At 53.6% G+C, this 15,099-nt stretch overlaps 1 protein-coding gene across 1 annotated transcript in view; it reads left to right on the top strand.

The window, feature by feature from the left end:
• CLIP2 (CAP-Gly domain containing linker protein 2) overlaps positions 1 to 15,099 on the top strand; it is a 58,143-nt gene that overhangs the window by 36,367 nt on the left and 6,677 nt on the right. The window contains 6 exon segments of the mRNA XM_036826687.1: positions 3,562 to 3,666; positions 5,324 to 6,259; positions 8,547 to 8,604; positions 11,487 to 11,570; positions 12,533 to 12,689; positions 14,230 to 14,389. Of these exon segments, the coding sequence (XP_036682582.1) occupies positions 3,562 to 3,666; positions 5,324 to 6,259; positions 8,547 to 8,604; positions 11,487 to 11,570; positions 12,533 to 12,689; positions 14,230 to 14,389 (1,500 nt within the window).

Here is a 15,099-nt window from a genome sequence, read left to right as displayed (position 1 = left end):
TCATAACTACTTACATGTGCAAAGACCCTATTCAAAACGAGATCACATTCTGAGGTTCCAGGTGGACATGAAATTTGGGGAGATGCTCTTCAGCCCAGGACAGCACCCCCCACATGTAACGTGTCCCAAACAGGTCTCTCCATTTGTTCCTGCCTCCCCTTCACCCCACGCCCCCCTTGTCCTTCCCATCTCAGTTATTAGCCCCACAATCCACACGGTTGCTCAGGCCCCGCAGCTAAAATTCATCTTGAACCTTCTCTTTCCCTCATCCTTCCATCAGAAACCCACTTGACCTTGCCTCCAAAATTGTCTTCATCCCCGCCGCCACCTTTCTGGACCCGGTCACAGTGGGTGACCTGAGACAAGTTACCCCTCTGTTTGGCCCCTCTGTTTCCTCTCTTGTTCCACACTGAAGCCAGATAGCCTTCAAAAAGAATCTTTAAAATTTTTTAACGTTGGAAAAATTTTTAACATAAGTACAGAGGATGGTATGATGCACTTCCATTTACCCATCGCCCAGCTTCAACGATGATCAACTCCTGACCACTCCTGTTTCACCACCATCCACAGCCCTCTCTCAGGTTATTCTGAAGCAAACTGCAGACATCTTATGACCAGATCTCTTGAAAACATAAATCAGATCCTGCCCCTTCCCTGCTCACGCATCTGGTGACGCTACTCTAGATAAAAGCCGGGCTCTGTAGCCCAGGGACGACCCTGGGGACCCAGCCCTGCTCCAGGTATGTGGGGCTCCTGTCTGAGCTAGAACACCCCACACTCTGTCTGAGCTTCTGCACGGGCTGGTTCCTCTGCCTGAAACACTTGTTTCTCCTCCACCCCTGCCCTGGTCAGCCGGTTCCAGCTTTTCCTGCAGGTCTCCCCTTAAATTGTATTTCTCAGAGAGGCCTTCTCTGCCTCCTTGCTTTTGCCTCATCCTTCTTGCTCTGTTCCTAGGCCAAGTCACAGTCTGAAATGATCCTCACTGGTCATATATTGTTTGCATCCCTCCCCAGGATGTAAGCCCCTTGGGGGGGCCCTGTCTGTCTTGTGCTCTTTCCTGTCCCTGATGCCAGAGCAGGGCACAGCATGGTGAGATGCTTCTGGAAAACAGGCTGGGGACATATTTTGTGGTTCTTGAATGGGCGTGGCATCATGTTGCCTCCTGAAAACGTGTGCCACTCCCTGCTGCCCCCCTGTTGGGGATGTCAGGTAGCTACCTTAGACTTGAAGATATTGGGGTTTTGCTGTTGTTTTATCATCCAGGGGTTTTGTGTTAGTGTTTTGTGAATTAAATAGCGCCTCGGTGTTATTTTTCCTTGGCATGGGAACACCCACTGTAAGGGGAAGAGCCAGAACTCAGAATCAGCTATTTGTTGAGAACTGGCTGTGCAGCTCAAGGCCTGGAGGGAGATTAAGAGGGGCGACGTGCCTCTGACCTTCAGGAGCCACTGGTGCAGTTGGGGAAACTCCTCCCCAATTAATAATAGCAGCCTTCTGTTATCCGAGGGGCGTCCCAAGGCAGTAACTTTGTGCTTTGGAGTGGGGTAGACACCATGCATGCAAGGAGAAGGGGGAAAGCTGTACGTCAAGGGCTCAGGCCAGGCTTCACCGAGCTTCCGGGATTTGGACGGGGGGCAGGGACACAGGGAGTCCCCCGCTTCAGGAGCTTCTGTCACTGCTCCGTGTTGCTGCTGGAAGTCTATGTCTCCTCTCCGTGGAGTCAGGCTGGTTTGGGAGTGGGGAGACCCTGGTTCTAGAACCTGGAAGTCTGAGGTTTAGGCCTCCTGCTGCCCTAAGTTGCTGGATGATTCTGAGCCTGAGGTTTTCCCCCTGGAGTGGCCGCTGCGAGATAGGGAGATAACCGAGATACCCCGTGTGTGTGTGGGAGGGGGGGCGGGGCTTGGGTTCTAAAGTTGGCACGTGAGACAGAAATTGCATCCTCCCTTACACTGCGCTGAGTGTCAGCGTGTAAGCGTGGCAGCTCCCACCGCTCACGCCTTGGGCAGCATCCCTGGAGCAGATTGAAGCCCAGGTCGTCCATCTCACCTAAAATCTAGGCTTCAGGGGCTCTCCCCCCGCCCCAAGCTCCCATGGGTGAATTTACCTGAAGCAGCTCCTCTGGGTTCTCCCGTGCCCCCATGGACCAGGAGGCTGGGAGTTCTGAAGGTGACAGTGAAGGGTCCTTTTGTAGGGGCTACCAAATGAAGTTGCCCGTGAAATTGTGAAGCTGGAGGCTTTTCTTGCCCTTGGGGCCACAGGTATGGTATCTGTGATCAGACTCTGTCTAGCGTGGGTCCCGGGCAGGATTGCTGTGCCTATCATCAGAGGAGAGGAGCGGGGTGACATGGCCCCTGCAAGGCTGGGGTTGAGGCTTCAGCCTGTAACTGTAATTTTCTGGAAGAGACTGAGCAGGGCTGTTTTTTAGCACTGGGGCATGCTGCCCTCTTGGGGGGAGAGAAAGAAGAGGCATTTGTTCCTTTAGGAAAATTCACAGGAATAAGATCATGGGCCAGAGGACATAAAGGTCTCTATAGCTCTTGATGAATTGCACGAGTATTTCTGGGATGATACTGTGAGTCTACACGGTCACCATTGCCCTTGCCCGTGTCGGGTGTATTCTTGGTTTTTACACAGTATGCTACGGTGCTAAGCCCTGCCTCTCCTGAACTGCCGCTCAGATTTGCTTTCACCTCGTCTCTCCTTGGTGATGACGGGATGGGCGGGAGGCTGCAGACGGAGGACCCTGGCTTCTCCCTATGGAGAACCTGGTGTCCAGACCCCTCCGGATGCCCTGGGCCTTCAGCCTCCTGCTGCCCTCGCAGATCTGTTACGGGAAATCCAAATGCCAGTCTGGATGCCCTGAGAATGTCAGGCTTTGTTAGTGTGTGAAGCGGGTGTTGTGAAGCGGGGACAAAAGTGCTCTTGTGCTTTCGGGAGACCAGGCGCCCTCGGCGGGGCCTGGGGAGTGGGCAGTGCTGGGGCCGGGTTTGGGGCAGGGCGGTGGGAGGCATAGTCCAGCCTCCACTAAGGAGGCCTGGCCGGGAGCATCCTGATGGTATGGGTATATTTGAAAACCTCCCATTCAGTCGGTTCTTTGACCTTTAAGACAGGCCTGGGGGCCAGGAATCCTGGGGTCATTTACGGGGGCTTCCTGTGTGCAGGATTCTGTGCCTAAAATGAGAAAAAGCCCGAGGCTCCCCGATGGGGCGGGGGGAGTAGGCTTTGCCTCCTCCCCCGGAGCTGCAAGGGGAAGGGCCACCTGGGGGTGACAGAAGGGATCCGGGTGCCCATTGTCGCCCCTTCCAGGGGCCGGCTTGGGCAGGGTTGCTGCAATCTGTGCTCTGCCCTTAAACGAACCCAGCTGGGACACAGTGAGGGGCGGGCAGCAGGCCCACCCCACCCCGCCTCCCCAGACCTCCTCTCTTTCCTTGACCTGCTCTCCTGTCTTGTGCACAGAAGATGACCTGCCTCTCTCTCTCTCTTTTTCTCTCTTTCTCCGGCTTCCTGTCCCTGTGCCCCTCTCTCCTGTCCCCGCCTCGCCACCCGCCCCGGGTGGACCAGACCCAGACGCAGCTGGAGCACGCGCGCATTGGCGAGCTGGAGAAAAACCTGCTACTGGAGAAGGCGCAGGCCGAGCGGCTGCTCCGAGAATTAGCCGACAACAGGGTAACCGCCGCCACCTCCTGCCACCAGCGCCTTCGCCTGCTGACGCCCCCTTCAGCTTCCCTGTTTTTATTATTTTCTCTCTCTCTGGCGCTCTCCTCACTTTTTTTTTTTCCTTTTGCGCCCCTTCTAGGGAGGTTTAGGAACGTGCTTTTATGCTCCGTGGCCATGTGATGCTTGTTGAGAGGAGGGGGTCTTGGCTCTCTGGGACTTTGCTCCCCAGCTCGTGGTCCCACTGGCTGGGAATGTTCTGTGAGAGCCTCCCCCCGCCCCCCCGCCATTGCATTGCCATGACCATGCTTTGTCATGTTCAGAAATCGGGGGCTCTTGGGAATGTTCTGCCCCTTCTGTGGCCAACCTATCCATGTCTCCCTTCTTCCCCAGGCTGGGGAAGGCAGAGGTTGGGAGACTGTGGATCCAGGTTTCTTTAGCCTGGAGGGTCTTAAATAGAATGGCATGAGGGGCCAACCTGAAGGACCTGGGGCTGGGGCAGTGGTGGGCCTTTGAGGGAGTGGGGTGTCCCCAGGGCATGAGACTCTGTGTCAGCCCCAGGGTGTGAGTGGTTCCTAGACCAGGGAAAGCTCTGCGTGGGAGTGAAGTCCCCCCCTGATTCCCAGGGCATGGTTCTGAGTCCAGTCTCCAGACCCTGCTAGCCCTTCCACGCCTACCATGCGTGCCCCGGGGGCTGGGCCCCCGTGCAGGTACACATCCAAACAGCTGGTCAGCCCAGCGGACAGCCCAGCTGCAGTTCCCCCGGCCATGGAGTTAAGCAGCCACAGAGCAGAGACTGGGGAAAACCACCGTACACGGACTGTGGGTGTAGGGTGGGTGACCATTGGTTTCTGCAGGTCGGCCTCAGTACACGAGTGAGCATGTGTGTGTCCGTGAGCGTCTGGAGACACACACGGGTCCCTGTCCACACACTGGCCGTTGCCAGGTGACTGCGTGTGCAGTACACATGCATGTACACGGAGTCGGCTTGAAGAAACCGACCCAGTCACGGTTGACAGGCTGGAGCCCTCCACACCAAGGCATCTTCCTCTAGGGTTCAACCTGATTAGAAAGACAAAAGCAGGTTTATTGAACTAAAAAGGTCACCTTCAGAAACAAATTTCTTAAGCTTGTAAAAGATTTAAAACTTTCAAATATATTGCACCCAAATCTGTGATCACTGACACGGTCGAAGTAGGTTTTTGGTGGATGGAGCCTCTGATCTCAGAGTTTTCCATCAGAAGGAGGGTCTGAGAGCATTCTTTATTTATTTATTTTTTCTGCGTTAAACATTAAACTGGACCCTTCTTTGGCCACCCCCTCCAAAAGGCCTCTCTGTGAATCAACTCATTCCGGCTGGAACTTTTCTAGAGCAGGATAGTGCGAAATTCCCTCTGTTGTGCCTGCCCTTTAAAAATAACATGAACTTGAAGAAAGCCATAACCTCAAATAGATGGTTTCCTTTAGCCACTGATTTCTCCCAAACCGCCTAGAGCAGCAGGGACCAGGGAGTCCCCGAGTCACTGGGACATAAGCCAGGGGAAGCCTCCCTGGAAGCTGCGGTGGGCAGGGCAGCGCTCAGGTGGAGCGGGGCGTCCTTCCCTTCTCATGACCTTCCCCCGTGCCCTGCAGCCGGCCCGCTGACCCCGGTCTCCCTCTCTCCCGGTAGCTGACCACGGTGGCCGAGAAGTCGCGGGTGCTGCAGCTGGAGGAGGAGCTGAGCCTGCGGCGCGGGGAGATCGAGGAGCTGCAGCAGTGCCTGCTACACTGCGGCCCGCCGCCCGCCGACCACCCCGAGGCCGCCGAGACCCTGCGGCTGCGGGAGCGGCTGCTGTCCGCCAGCAAGGAGCACCAGAGGGAGAGCGGCATGTTGAGGGACAAGTACGAGAAGGCGCTGAGGGCCTACCAGGCGGAGGTGGAGAAGCTGCGGGCGGCCAACGAGAAGTACGCGCAGGAGGTGGCGGACCTCAAGGCCAAGGTCCAGCAGGCCACCAGCGAGAACATGGGGCTCATGGACAACTGGAAGTCCAAGCTGGACTCGCTGGCCCTGGACCACCAGAAGTCCCTGGAGGACCTCAAGGCCACCCTGAACTCGAGCCCGGGTGCCCAGCAGAAGGAGATCGGGGAGCTGAAGGCCGTGATGGAGGGCATCAAGATGGAGCACCAGCTGGAGCTGGGCAACTTGCGGGCCAAGCACGACCTTGAGACGGCCATGCACGTGAAGGAGAAAGAGGGCCTGCGGCAGAAGCTGCAAGAGGCCCAGGAGGAGCTGGCCGGGCTGCAGCAACACTGGCGGGCCCAGCTGGAGGTGCAGGCCGGCCAGCACCGGCTGGAGCTGCAGGAGGCCCGGGACCAGGGCCGCGGCGCCGAGCTGCGGGTGCGCGAGCTGGAGAAGCTGGACGTGGAGTACCGGGCCCAGGCGCAGGCCATTGCGTTCCTCAAGGAGCAGATCTCCCTGGCCGAGCAGAAGATGCTAGACTACGAGCTGCTGCAGCGCTCGGAGGCCCAGAGCAAGCAGGAGGCCGAGCGGCTGCGGGAGAAGCTTCTGGCCACTGAAAACAGACTCCAGGCTGTCGAGTCCCTGTGTTCGGCCCAGCACACCAACGTAGGCGGCCACCCCTCCTGCCTGGCTGTGCGGGGACCGCGGACGGCAGCGGTCCAGGCTCGAGGGCCTGGCTGGGGAGGGTCTAGGCGTCTACTGACCTTTTATTTCCAGTCCAGGGAAGCGTCCTCGTTGCCCCCAGGAGCACGCCGTGCGAGATCGGAGGGCACCTGGCTCGGAGGAGGAGGCCCTTCCGTTAGAAGGGCAGCAGGCCCGGGTGACCGTGGGGCCCCGAGGCGGTCTGAGCTGACCTGGCTGGGTCCCCACAGGCCAGGCCTGGAGAGATGTGTATCTAGGCACAGGGAACAGCCTTCTTCCCAGTCCCCAGACACGTCCCCCTGTGCAGGCTCCTGGGCCTCCCCAAGGCACCAGTACCAGATGCTCTGGCACTGGGCTGGCAGAGATGTGGAGGGCAAACCCTGCCCATCTCCAATGCGAGCACCGACCTAGGGGACCCGAGGGCAGCCCCCTACCTGCTAGTCCTGATGAGACTGAGCAACAGTTCAGCAGCCGCTTTCCCGAGAGTGGGGTGGTCCCTGGAGCGGGCTCTGGAAGGCTAGAGGGGCGAGACCCTGGAGAGGCTGCTGCCATTGGGATCAGCTTTGCTCCAAATCTAGAAGTCCCAGCTGAGCATGCTGGGGAGGCCAAGACCCCGGGTAGCCTGGGCGTGTGCTGCAGCAGGGGCAGGAAGGGCCTTATGAGTGGCTCTGGGCGCCACACCTGGTGCAGGCTCTATGATGCCCTATCTCACCTGGACTCCTTCAAGGTCCATATCGGCTTTGTTTCATAGATGAGCAAACTGAGATTCCGAGGCAGAGTACCTTTCCCAGGTTTTCTTGTCCATCAGTGGCAGAGCTTGTGTCCAGCCCCACTGCCTAAGGGCCAGCAGAGGGTGCCCGGGATGACAAAGTCAAATCTTATACGATAGGACAGCTAGCAGCAAGATCGTTGCCTTTTTATTAGCCATGGGGGTTCCTGAGCTTCTGGTTCCCTTTGTACACTTAAACCAGAATTTAACGATTGAGCAACAAGTATTCAGGAGTTCCACGTACAGGGGGTGCCTTTTTTGTAAAAGGAGCTCTGCCCGTGTCACACCTTGAGGTCCCACTGCATCGGCCTTTCTGCCCCCTTCTCCCAGGGAGGGACCAGCAAGTGCTCTCCCAGGATGCTGGGCAGAGAGAAAAGGAAGATCCTCAGGTTAGCTGTGTACACATGACCTGATTGGCTGCTCAGGCAAGGAGGGTCAGGCCTGGGACCCCAGGACCTGGACTCCTTAGCAGGGGAGGTTTGGGGCTGCTGTGGTTCCACAGGGTGGCTTGCTGCCCCTCAGTCACAGACCTCAAGCCAAGGAGTGGGTGGTGATCTCAGGAATGCCCATCTCTTGATTTCCACACACGTGGGGATTTGGTCTGGACCCACATGCCTCCCAGATTCAAAGGTTTAAGTCCAGGGACAACTCAATTTTTGGTCTCATGTAGTAAGTATGGGAATTTGGAGAAATTTTAGTGTGTGCCTCATTTTCCCTGCAGTGTGTGTAAGTAAAGATCTAGGAAGCTTAGTTAATCACAACAGACTGAGACTAAAGCAGGGCTTGGGACGTATGAGCAGGAGTATGAGGGGCAAGTGGATGGAGGTGACTGCCTGCTCAGCTCTGTGCTGCCCTGATATGCAGTGCTGGAATCTGGCAAACTGCAGGCTCAGGGGACAGCCAGCTTGGGCAGGGGGCCAAAAACTTCTACCAAAAGGCAGCAAGGAGCCTGTTGATGTTTTGCCACGCAGATTTTTTTTTTTCCTTGGTTGATCTTTTCTTCTTTGGCTTCTGGATTTATTTTTTTAAAAGACGTGTTAGAGAGAAAAGAAGTAGCATTTCTTGAAGTCCCTCTGGGAGCCGACCCCGGTGCGTGCCCTGCACACGCTGCCCCATGGCGGTCAATTCTTGCTTTATGGATGGGAAACCAAGGCCGGGAGTCTTGCCTCTGGATGATGGTGGACACAGAGTCCCAGGACCAATCTCTGTAGGCATCCCAGGGAAGGAGACATCTGTTTAATATAATAGGCGTTTGCACGAAGGAAAGGGTAGGAGGTGATCACGTGGAAGCTACATAAACAGCCTTCCGGGGCCCTGGGAGCAGAGGGGGTCCTCTTGTCAGGGAAGCCAGCCCAAGGACATCTGTGTCCCCTGCTTCCTCGAGTCCCTGAAAGTCTCCTTGAATTGGGGAGACGTGGGCTGGCTGGGGCTGAGGGCCGGGAGGGGGAGGCGAGTGTCCCCCTTACCAGGCTCTCCTTTCAGATGATTGAGTCCAACGACATTTCAGGGGAGAAGATGAGGATGAAGGAGACTGTGGAGGGTGAGTGGCCACTGGGCTGGATGAGATGCGGGGCTATGGGGAAAGGCTGGTCGGTTCTGCCTCTGAGCTGGGTCCCGCTTTGTTTTGCATCATCTGCCGTTTGGTGAGAGCTGCCTACTGCGTGCACCAGCCACTCACCCACCAGGTGAGGAGGGCGGAGGCTCAGTTTATTGAGAACCTGATTGTATGTTTGGTTTTATTATTTTTAAAAGAGGTATAAATTTCAGATTGTTCAAAGGGCGTATGGTGAAGCATTCTCTATCCCCTAGTTCCCTCCACAAAGGCACAATGTTGGCCAACTCATGTCTCTTTTCCAGAGATGGTTTATGCACATACAAGCACAGAGGTAACACAGGTGGTGCCACACCTCCCACACTGTTCGGGCCCCTTACTTTTTTTTTTGGCCACGCCCTGCGGCTTGCGGGATCTCAGTTCCCTGACCAGGGATTGAACCCAGGCCACGGCAGTGAAAGTGTGGAATCCTAACCACTAGACCACGAGGGAACTCCTTCGGGCCCCTTACTTCTTTTTTCCCATTTAATAATGTATCTTGGAGACTGCTCCCTGTCACTACATTCTTTTATATGGTGCAGAATGTTCCATCATGTGGAACTACCATCGTGTATTTAGCTGGTGGATCACAGGTTGTTTCCAGTTTTTGTCTGTTACAAACCCTGCTGCAGGAAATTACCTTGCCCTCCATTAGGCTCAACCCGGGCCCTCAGCAGTGAAAGCGCAGAGTCCTTACCACTGGACTGCCAGGGAATTCCCAAGACTCAACTCATTTTAACTCCCATCGGCTCTGGTTGAAAGTATGTTTCCCCACAAGCTTCACCAACAAAATATTTCATCAAACTCTGTGATCTTTGCCAATCTCAGCTGTAAAAGATGTTACCCGATGTAGCTTCAACTTGCCTTTCTCTTTCTGTGAGTGACACTCCATTGCCATTTCTCCTTGCATCCTTTGCCCATTTTTTTCCCTGTTGGGTTATTGATCTTTTTGTTGATTTTTAGAAACTACTTATATATTACTTTGCAAACATTTTCGCCCCATTTGTGGTTTGTCTTTTGACTCTTTTTTGGGTGGTGGTTGCCGTGCAGATTTTTAAAAATCAGTCTTTCCTTTCTGGGATCCTGGGTTTATTATTTTTTTAATGTATTCCGTGGTTTCCTCTAGTACCTTTTAAGTTCCATTTTCTATGTTTAAATCTCTGATCCATCTAGAATTCTCCCTTCTATAAGGTGTGAGGTAAGGATCCATTTTTATTTTTTTCCCAAGAGTACCCACTTACGCCAGTACCATTTTTTTTTTTTTTTTTGGCTGTGTTGGGTCTTCGTTTCTGTGCGAGGGCTTTCTCTAGTTGCGGCGAGTGGGGGCCACTCTTCATCGCGGTGCGCGGGCCTCTCACGATCGCGGCCTCTCTTGTTGCGGAGCACAGGCTCCAGACGCGCAGGCTCAGTAATTGTGGCTCACGGGCCCAGCCGCTCCGCAGCACATGGGATCTTCCCGGACCAGGGCTCGAACCCATGTCCCCTGCATTGGCAGGCAGATTCTCAACCACTGCGCCACCAGGGAGGCCCTGCCAGTACCATTTTTGAAAGCCTCATCTCCTGCCTCCACTGATTTGAATTAACCAAATTTACCATCTTTAAATTCCATCAGGTAATTGGCTCTATTTCTAGACTTTCGATTCCTTTCCAATGACTTGTCTGTCTCTTCGTGTGCCATTTCTACAGTGTTTTGAAGCTTTGTTTATATTTCAGTTACTGGCAGGGCTAGTCTTCCTGCTCTGCTTTTCCAAAATTCTCTCAGCCATTTTTTTGTTTTTAATCGAGACAAAATTAACTTAAAATAAAATTAACCATTTTAAAGCAGACAATTCAGGGGCATTAATACATTCACAATGTTGTGCAACCACTCCTCTATCTAGTTCCAAAACATTTTCATCACTCCAAAAGGAAGCCCCATATGCATTATCAGTCACTGTCTATTTTCCCCTCACTGCAGCTGCTGACAACTACTAATCTGCTTTCTGTCTCTGTGGATTTGCCCATTCTTGATGTTTCATATAGAAAGAACCATACAATATGTGGCCTTTTATGTCTGGTTTATTTCACTTAGCATAATATATTCAAGATTCATCTGTGCTATAGCACATGTCAGTGTTTCATTCCTGTTTATGGCTGAGTAATATTGCATCGTTTGCATTACCACATTTTGCTTATCCATTCACCTGTCGATGGACATTTGGGTTGCTTCCACCTTTTGGCTATTGTGAATAGTGCTGCATGTGCAGGTACTTGTTGAGTACCTGTTTTCAGCTCTTTGGGGTGTATACTTAGGAGCGGAATTGTTAAGTCATATAGTAATTGTGTGTTTAACTCTTTGAAGAAGTTTTTTGCCAGACTCTCTTGGCTAGTCTTGCTTATTTTTTCCAAGCGATTTTAAAATCAGTTTATCTAGTTCCACAAAAATTACAATCTGGCTGGTATTTTTATTGGTATCATGTCAAATTTATAAATTAACTTACAGAAAGTTAATACCCTTCTAGCACTTTCCATGAATCTTTTTCATGACTGTTCTGAGGCTGTCCAGTATTGAATGCACATGGCCAAGTGACATGGGCACCATTACTACCCCCATTCTTCACTTGAGGAAACTGAGACTCTGAGAGTTAAGTTGCCCAAGACCACACAGTATCGGTGCCTCTTCTTCAGGGTGGGTTACCCAGAGGGACCACTGGAATGAGGAAGAACTTGGACTCTTGAGGCCAAGTGTGACCCCATTTTAGGGTTTTGATGGAAGGGCCACCCCCTCACCCACTGGACCGCAGTGTTGGCCCTGGAGTATTGATGGCCCCTCATCTCTCCCTTCACCCCAGGCCTGCAGGACAAGCTGAACAAGAGGGACAAAGAGGTGACAGCCTTAACATCCCAGACCGAGATGCTCAGGGCCCAAGTAAGTGGTAAGTCTCCCTCCTTCAAGGCAGATGCGGGGAGCTTTCCTTGGGCCGTGTGCCAGGCCAGCAGGGGGTGGGTGGTACTGCGTCAGGGTGCCCTCCCCCACTCTGCCTTGAGGAGAAGGCGGCCTGGCCCCGTTCACATGCACTGGGCTTCCACCTGGACAGCAGTGAATGGGGAGCAGTAGCCCACACTCGGTCCATAATATAATTGGGGACCCCAGCCAGCTTCTCTCCTCAGAGCCAGGTCTGTGTTCTCTGTGTTCTGACATTGCATCACGAGTTCTCACTTTCTGGGCTTGAAGACCCTTGGGTTTCAGTCTCTCTACCTTTTGATACAGTATTTGTGCACCAGCCCCTAGAAGAAATATCAGGATTTCAGAATCAGGGGGAAGGACTTTGGCCACAGCAAAAAGCAAGGCACAGGGAGAATGAGGCCAGAGGGGAGACTGGGGAGAGACGGGGGGGTCTGGAATTTGTGACTTGGTGACAAACTGGCCCTGCTTCTTGTCCGCCAGAATGCCATTGGTGGTGTCCATGAGACGGCCCCCATCCTGGGAAATGGTTCCCACCCCCACTCCTATCCAGTTCCCATCACGTTCACGTGGCATAATTGGTCCCGACAAAGGTCAGTTGACCTCAGATTCCTCCGGGGCCAAGGTGAAGTGTTAGCTTTTCCTTGTCCAGGCAACAGTGTAAATGCCCGGGCCCTGTCTCGGGAAGGGTGGACTGCTTTCCTGACACCAGAGGGCCCGGCTACTGTGTGGGAGCTTTGGTCTGCTTTTCGCAGTAGCTCTTCTCGGCCCCTCGCTGCCTGGCCCTACAGGACGAGAGAGGCCCACCCAGTGGAGTGTGTCCCTGTGACCCCTGGGAAACCTGCTCCCTGCCCGGGCCTTGGCCCCCAGGTGGGATAGATTCCCACGGTGATCCCAATGCTCTCCCTCCTTGCCCTGCCGGCTGGCCCTCAGCACTGGAGAACAAGTGCAGGTCGGGAGAGAAGAAGGTGGACACCCTCCAGAAGGAGAAGCGGCGCTTGGAGGTGGAGCTGGAGGCCATGTCCCGGAAGACCCATGACGCCTCGGGCCAGCTGGTCCTCATCAGCCAGGAGCTGCTCAGGAAGGAGCGGTGAGTCAGCCGTGGGCTGTGTGGTCAGACCCGCCTGACCCTCACTCCACCCAGTTAATATTAGCCAGTCTTCTCCAGAGGCGGGGCAGGGATAGACGCGGTGGACAGATGGCTGGCATCACTGATGATCACCATACTGTGCACTGCTAAGCTCCGATGAAGCCTCAGAATCCTTCTTAGCACAGTTCTCCAAGCAGAGCTTATAGGAAAGGTTAGTGGTTCCCAAGCATCTTGGGCCCAGGGACTCCTTGAAACTCTTAAAAATTATTGAGGATTCCCACCACCTCTTCCTTGAAGCTCTTCTTGATTGATGTAGGCCACCGTGAGCTCCTCCATGCTTCTGTGGTACTTAGGATGGGAGTGGGAGATCAGCAGATTAACAAGTAGAGATTTATTTTCCTCACATAACAAGAAATCTGGAGGTAGCTGTAGCTGGCATTTGGTTCAGTGGCTCAAGATATCAGTGCCAACACCTTTGTTCTCTTGGGTTCTGTTAGACTCTCCCTCGTGGTTGCAAGGTGGCTGCTGAAGCTCCAGCCATCAGGAGCCATCATTCCTAGCAGGAAGAAGGAGGAAAGGGAAAGGGTCAGTGCCAGCCGACTTCCACTTTGTTCTCAACTACCCATGGCCACCTAGAGAGGGAGTTTTCCCCTCCTCTATAGTAGATGCAAGCAAAGGAAAGAGCTTAGAAGGTGTGTGTCCTTTTCTCCCGTGCCGTGCCCATGGAAGACATTGCTACTTGATCACTGCACTCTTTTCCTGCAAAGCCCAGAATCATTCTCACCACAGTACTCCAGGCAGCTACTGCCAGTTGATTAAGAGTTGACATAGGAAATAAAACTTATTTGACATCAGGCATTTAAAATGTCTTGCCACATGAGCTCTCTTGGATAAATGTTTTGTTTTTTTAATTTAACTTTATTATTATTTTTAAATTTGAGATAACATTGATTTATAACATTATGTAAGTTTCATATGTACAACATATTTCTACTTCTCTATTATTTAGTTTTTAATTAAACAAATACTATATTCTCTTTTTTAAATTTATTTTATTGAAGTATAGTTGATTTACAATGTTGTGTTAATTTCTGCTGTATAGCCAAGTGATTCAGTTATACATGCATATACATTCTTTTTCATATTCTTTTCCATTATGGTTTATCACAGGATATTGAATATAGTTCCCTGTGCTCTACAGTAGGACCTTGTTGTTTATATATTCTCTATTTAATAGTTTGCATCTGCTAATCCCAAACTTCCAAATATTCTCTTTTTTAAAAAAAACTTCAAAATCATTCTAAGAAAGGCTAAGTCCTCTTGACTGTACCATCCCCGAATCCTGGCCCCTCTCGGGTTGTGGTTAGATGGTTTCAGGTCTTGTATTTCCTCTCTGGCCCCTCCTGGCACAGATGCTGTCTTAGTAGCCAGCGTCCCCCCTCAGGGTGGCCAGTCTCCAGGCACTTGGCAAATTGCGGAGCGCGGGAGGGGAGGGGCCCATCTGAGTGCAGGTGTTCTGTGTGCCCCCCACCCCCTCCAGGAGCCTGAACGAACTGCGCGTGTTGCTTCTGGAAGCCAATCGCCACTCCCCGGGGCCTGAGAGGGACCTGAGCCGTGAGGTCCACAAGGCCGAGTGGCGAATCAAGGAGCAGAAACTCAAGGATGACATCCGGGGCCTGCGGGAACAGCTGACCGGGCTGGTACGTGGGGAAGGGGGCAGCCTGGGGATGGCGGACACCAGGGAGGGGCTGGGGCTCTCTGCTGTCAGCCATGGAGACTGATGACCTCCTGGAGCCACCCCCGGGATAGCCAAGTCACAGGGAGCGTTCAAAATCCCCTAGAACCACAGGCAGGGTCAGCAAGGTACCTGGTGGAGGGGCCGTGGGCGGCCCCTTTTGTAGATATTGTGGCCGGCTATGTGTCCGTCTGGGTGATGCAGTGCAGAGGAAGACTTCCTAAGAATCTCACCAATCCAGAGGTGGGATGGGCTACCAGCAGGTGGTGAGCTCACCATCCAGAGGAGTAATCAACCAGAAACCAGCTCCTTGTTCAGGGTCCGACAGTGGCGATTCATGCATCCATCTCAGGAAGGAGAGGGGAACAGGGGCCTGACTGAGCAGTCTCCAGAGGTGGGGGTGGGGTAGGTGAGTGATGCTGGTAGCACAGGACGGAACCATCCCACTCCATCCCCCTGTGGTCAGCATTCAGGACGAGCCTGTGGCCGGTTCCTGGGCCTGGTCAACTCCAGAGCGTTGACAAGATAGGGTCTGGGAGGACAGGACTGCTGTCAGGGGAAGCTGCTCCAAAGCCCCCCGCTGCCCTCCCACCCAGCCACACAGGCTCAACCACGCTGGAGGAGATGGAAGGAGAAGAGGGGCCTGCAGCCATGGAAGCAGCCCTGGGCCTACAG

This window comes from Balaenoptera musculus, chromosome 15, assembly GCF_009873245.2.
Source record: "Balaenoptera musculus isolate JJ_BM4_2016_0621 chromosome 15, mBalMus1.pri.v3, whole genome shotgun sequence".
NCBI lineage: Eukaryota > Metazoa > Chordata > Mammalia > Artiodactyla > Balaenopteridae > Balaenoptera > Balaenoptera musculus.
Note: the sequence above shows the minus strand (reverse complement) of the source record. Positions and strands in the feature narration are given on the sequence as shown.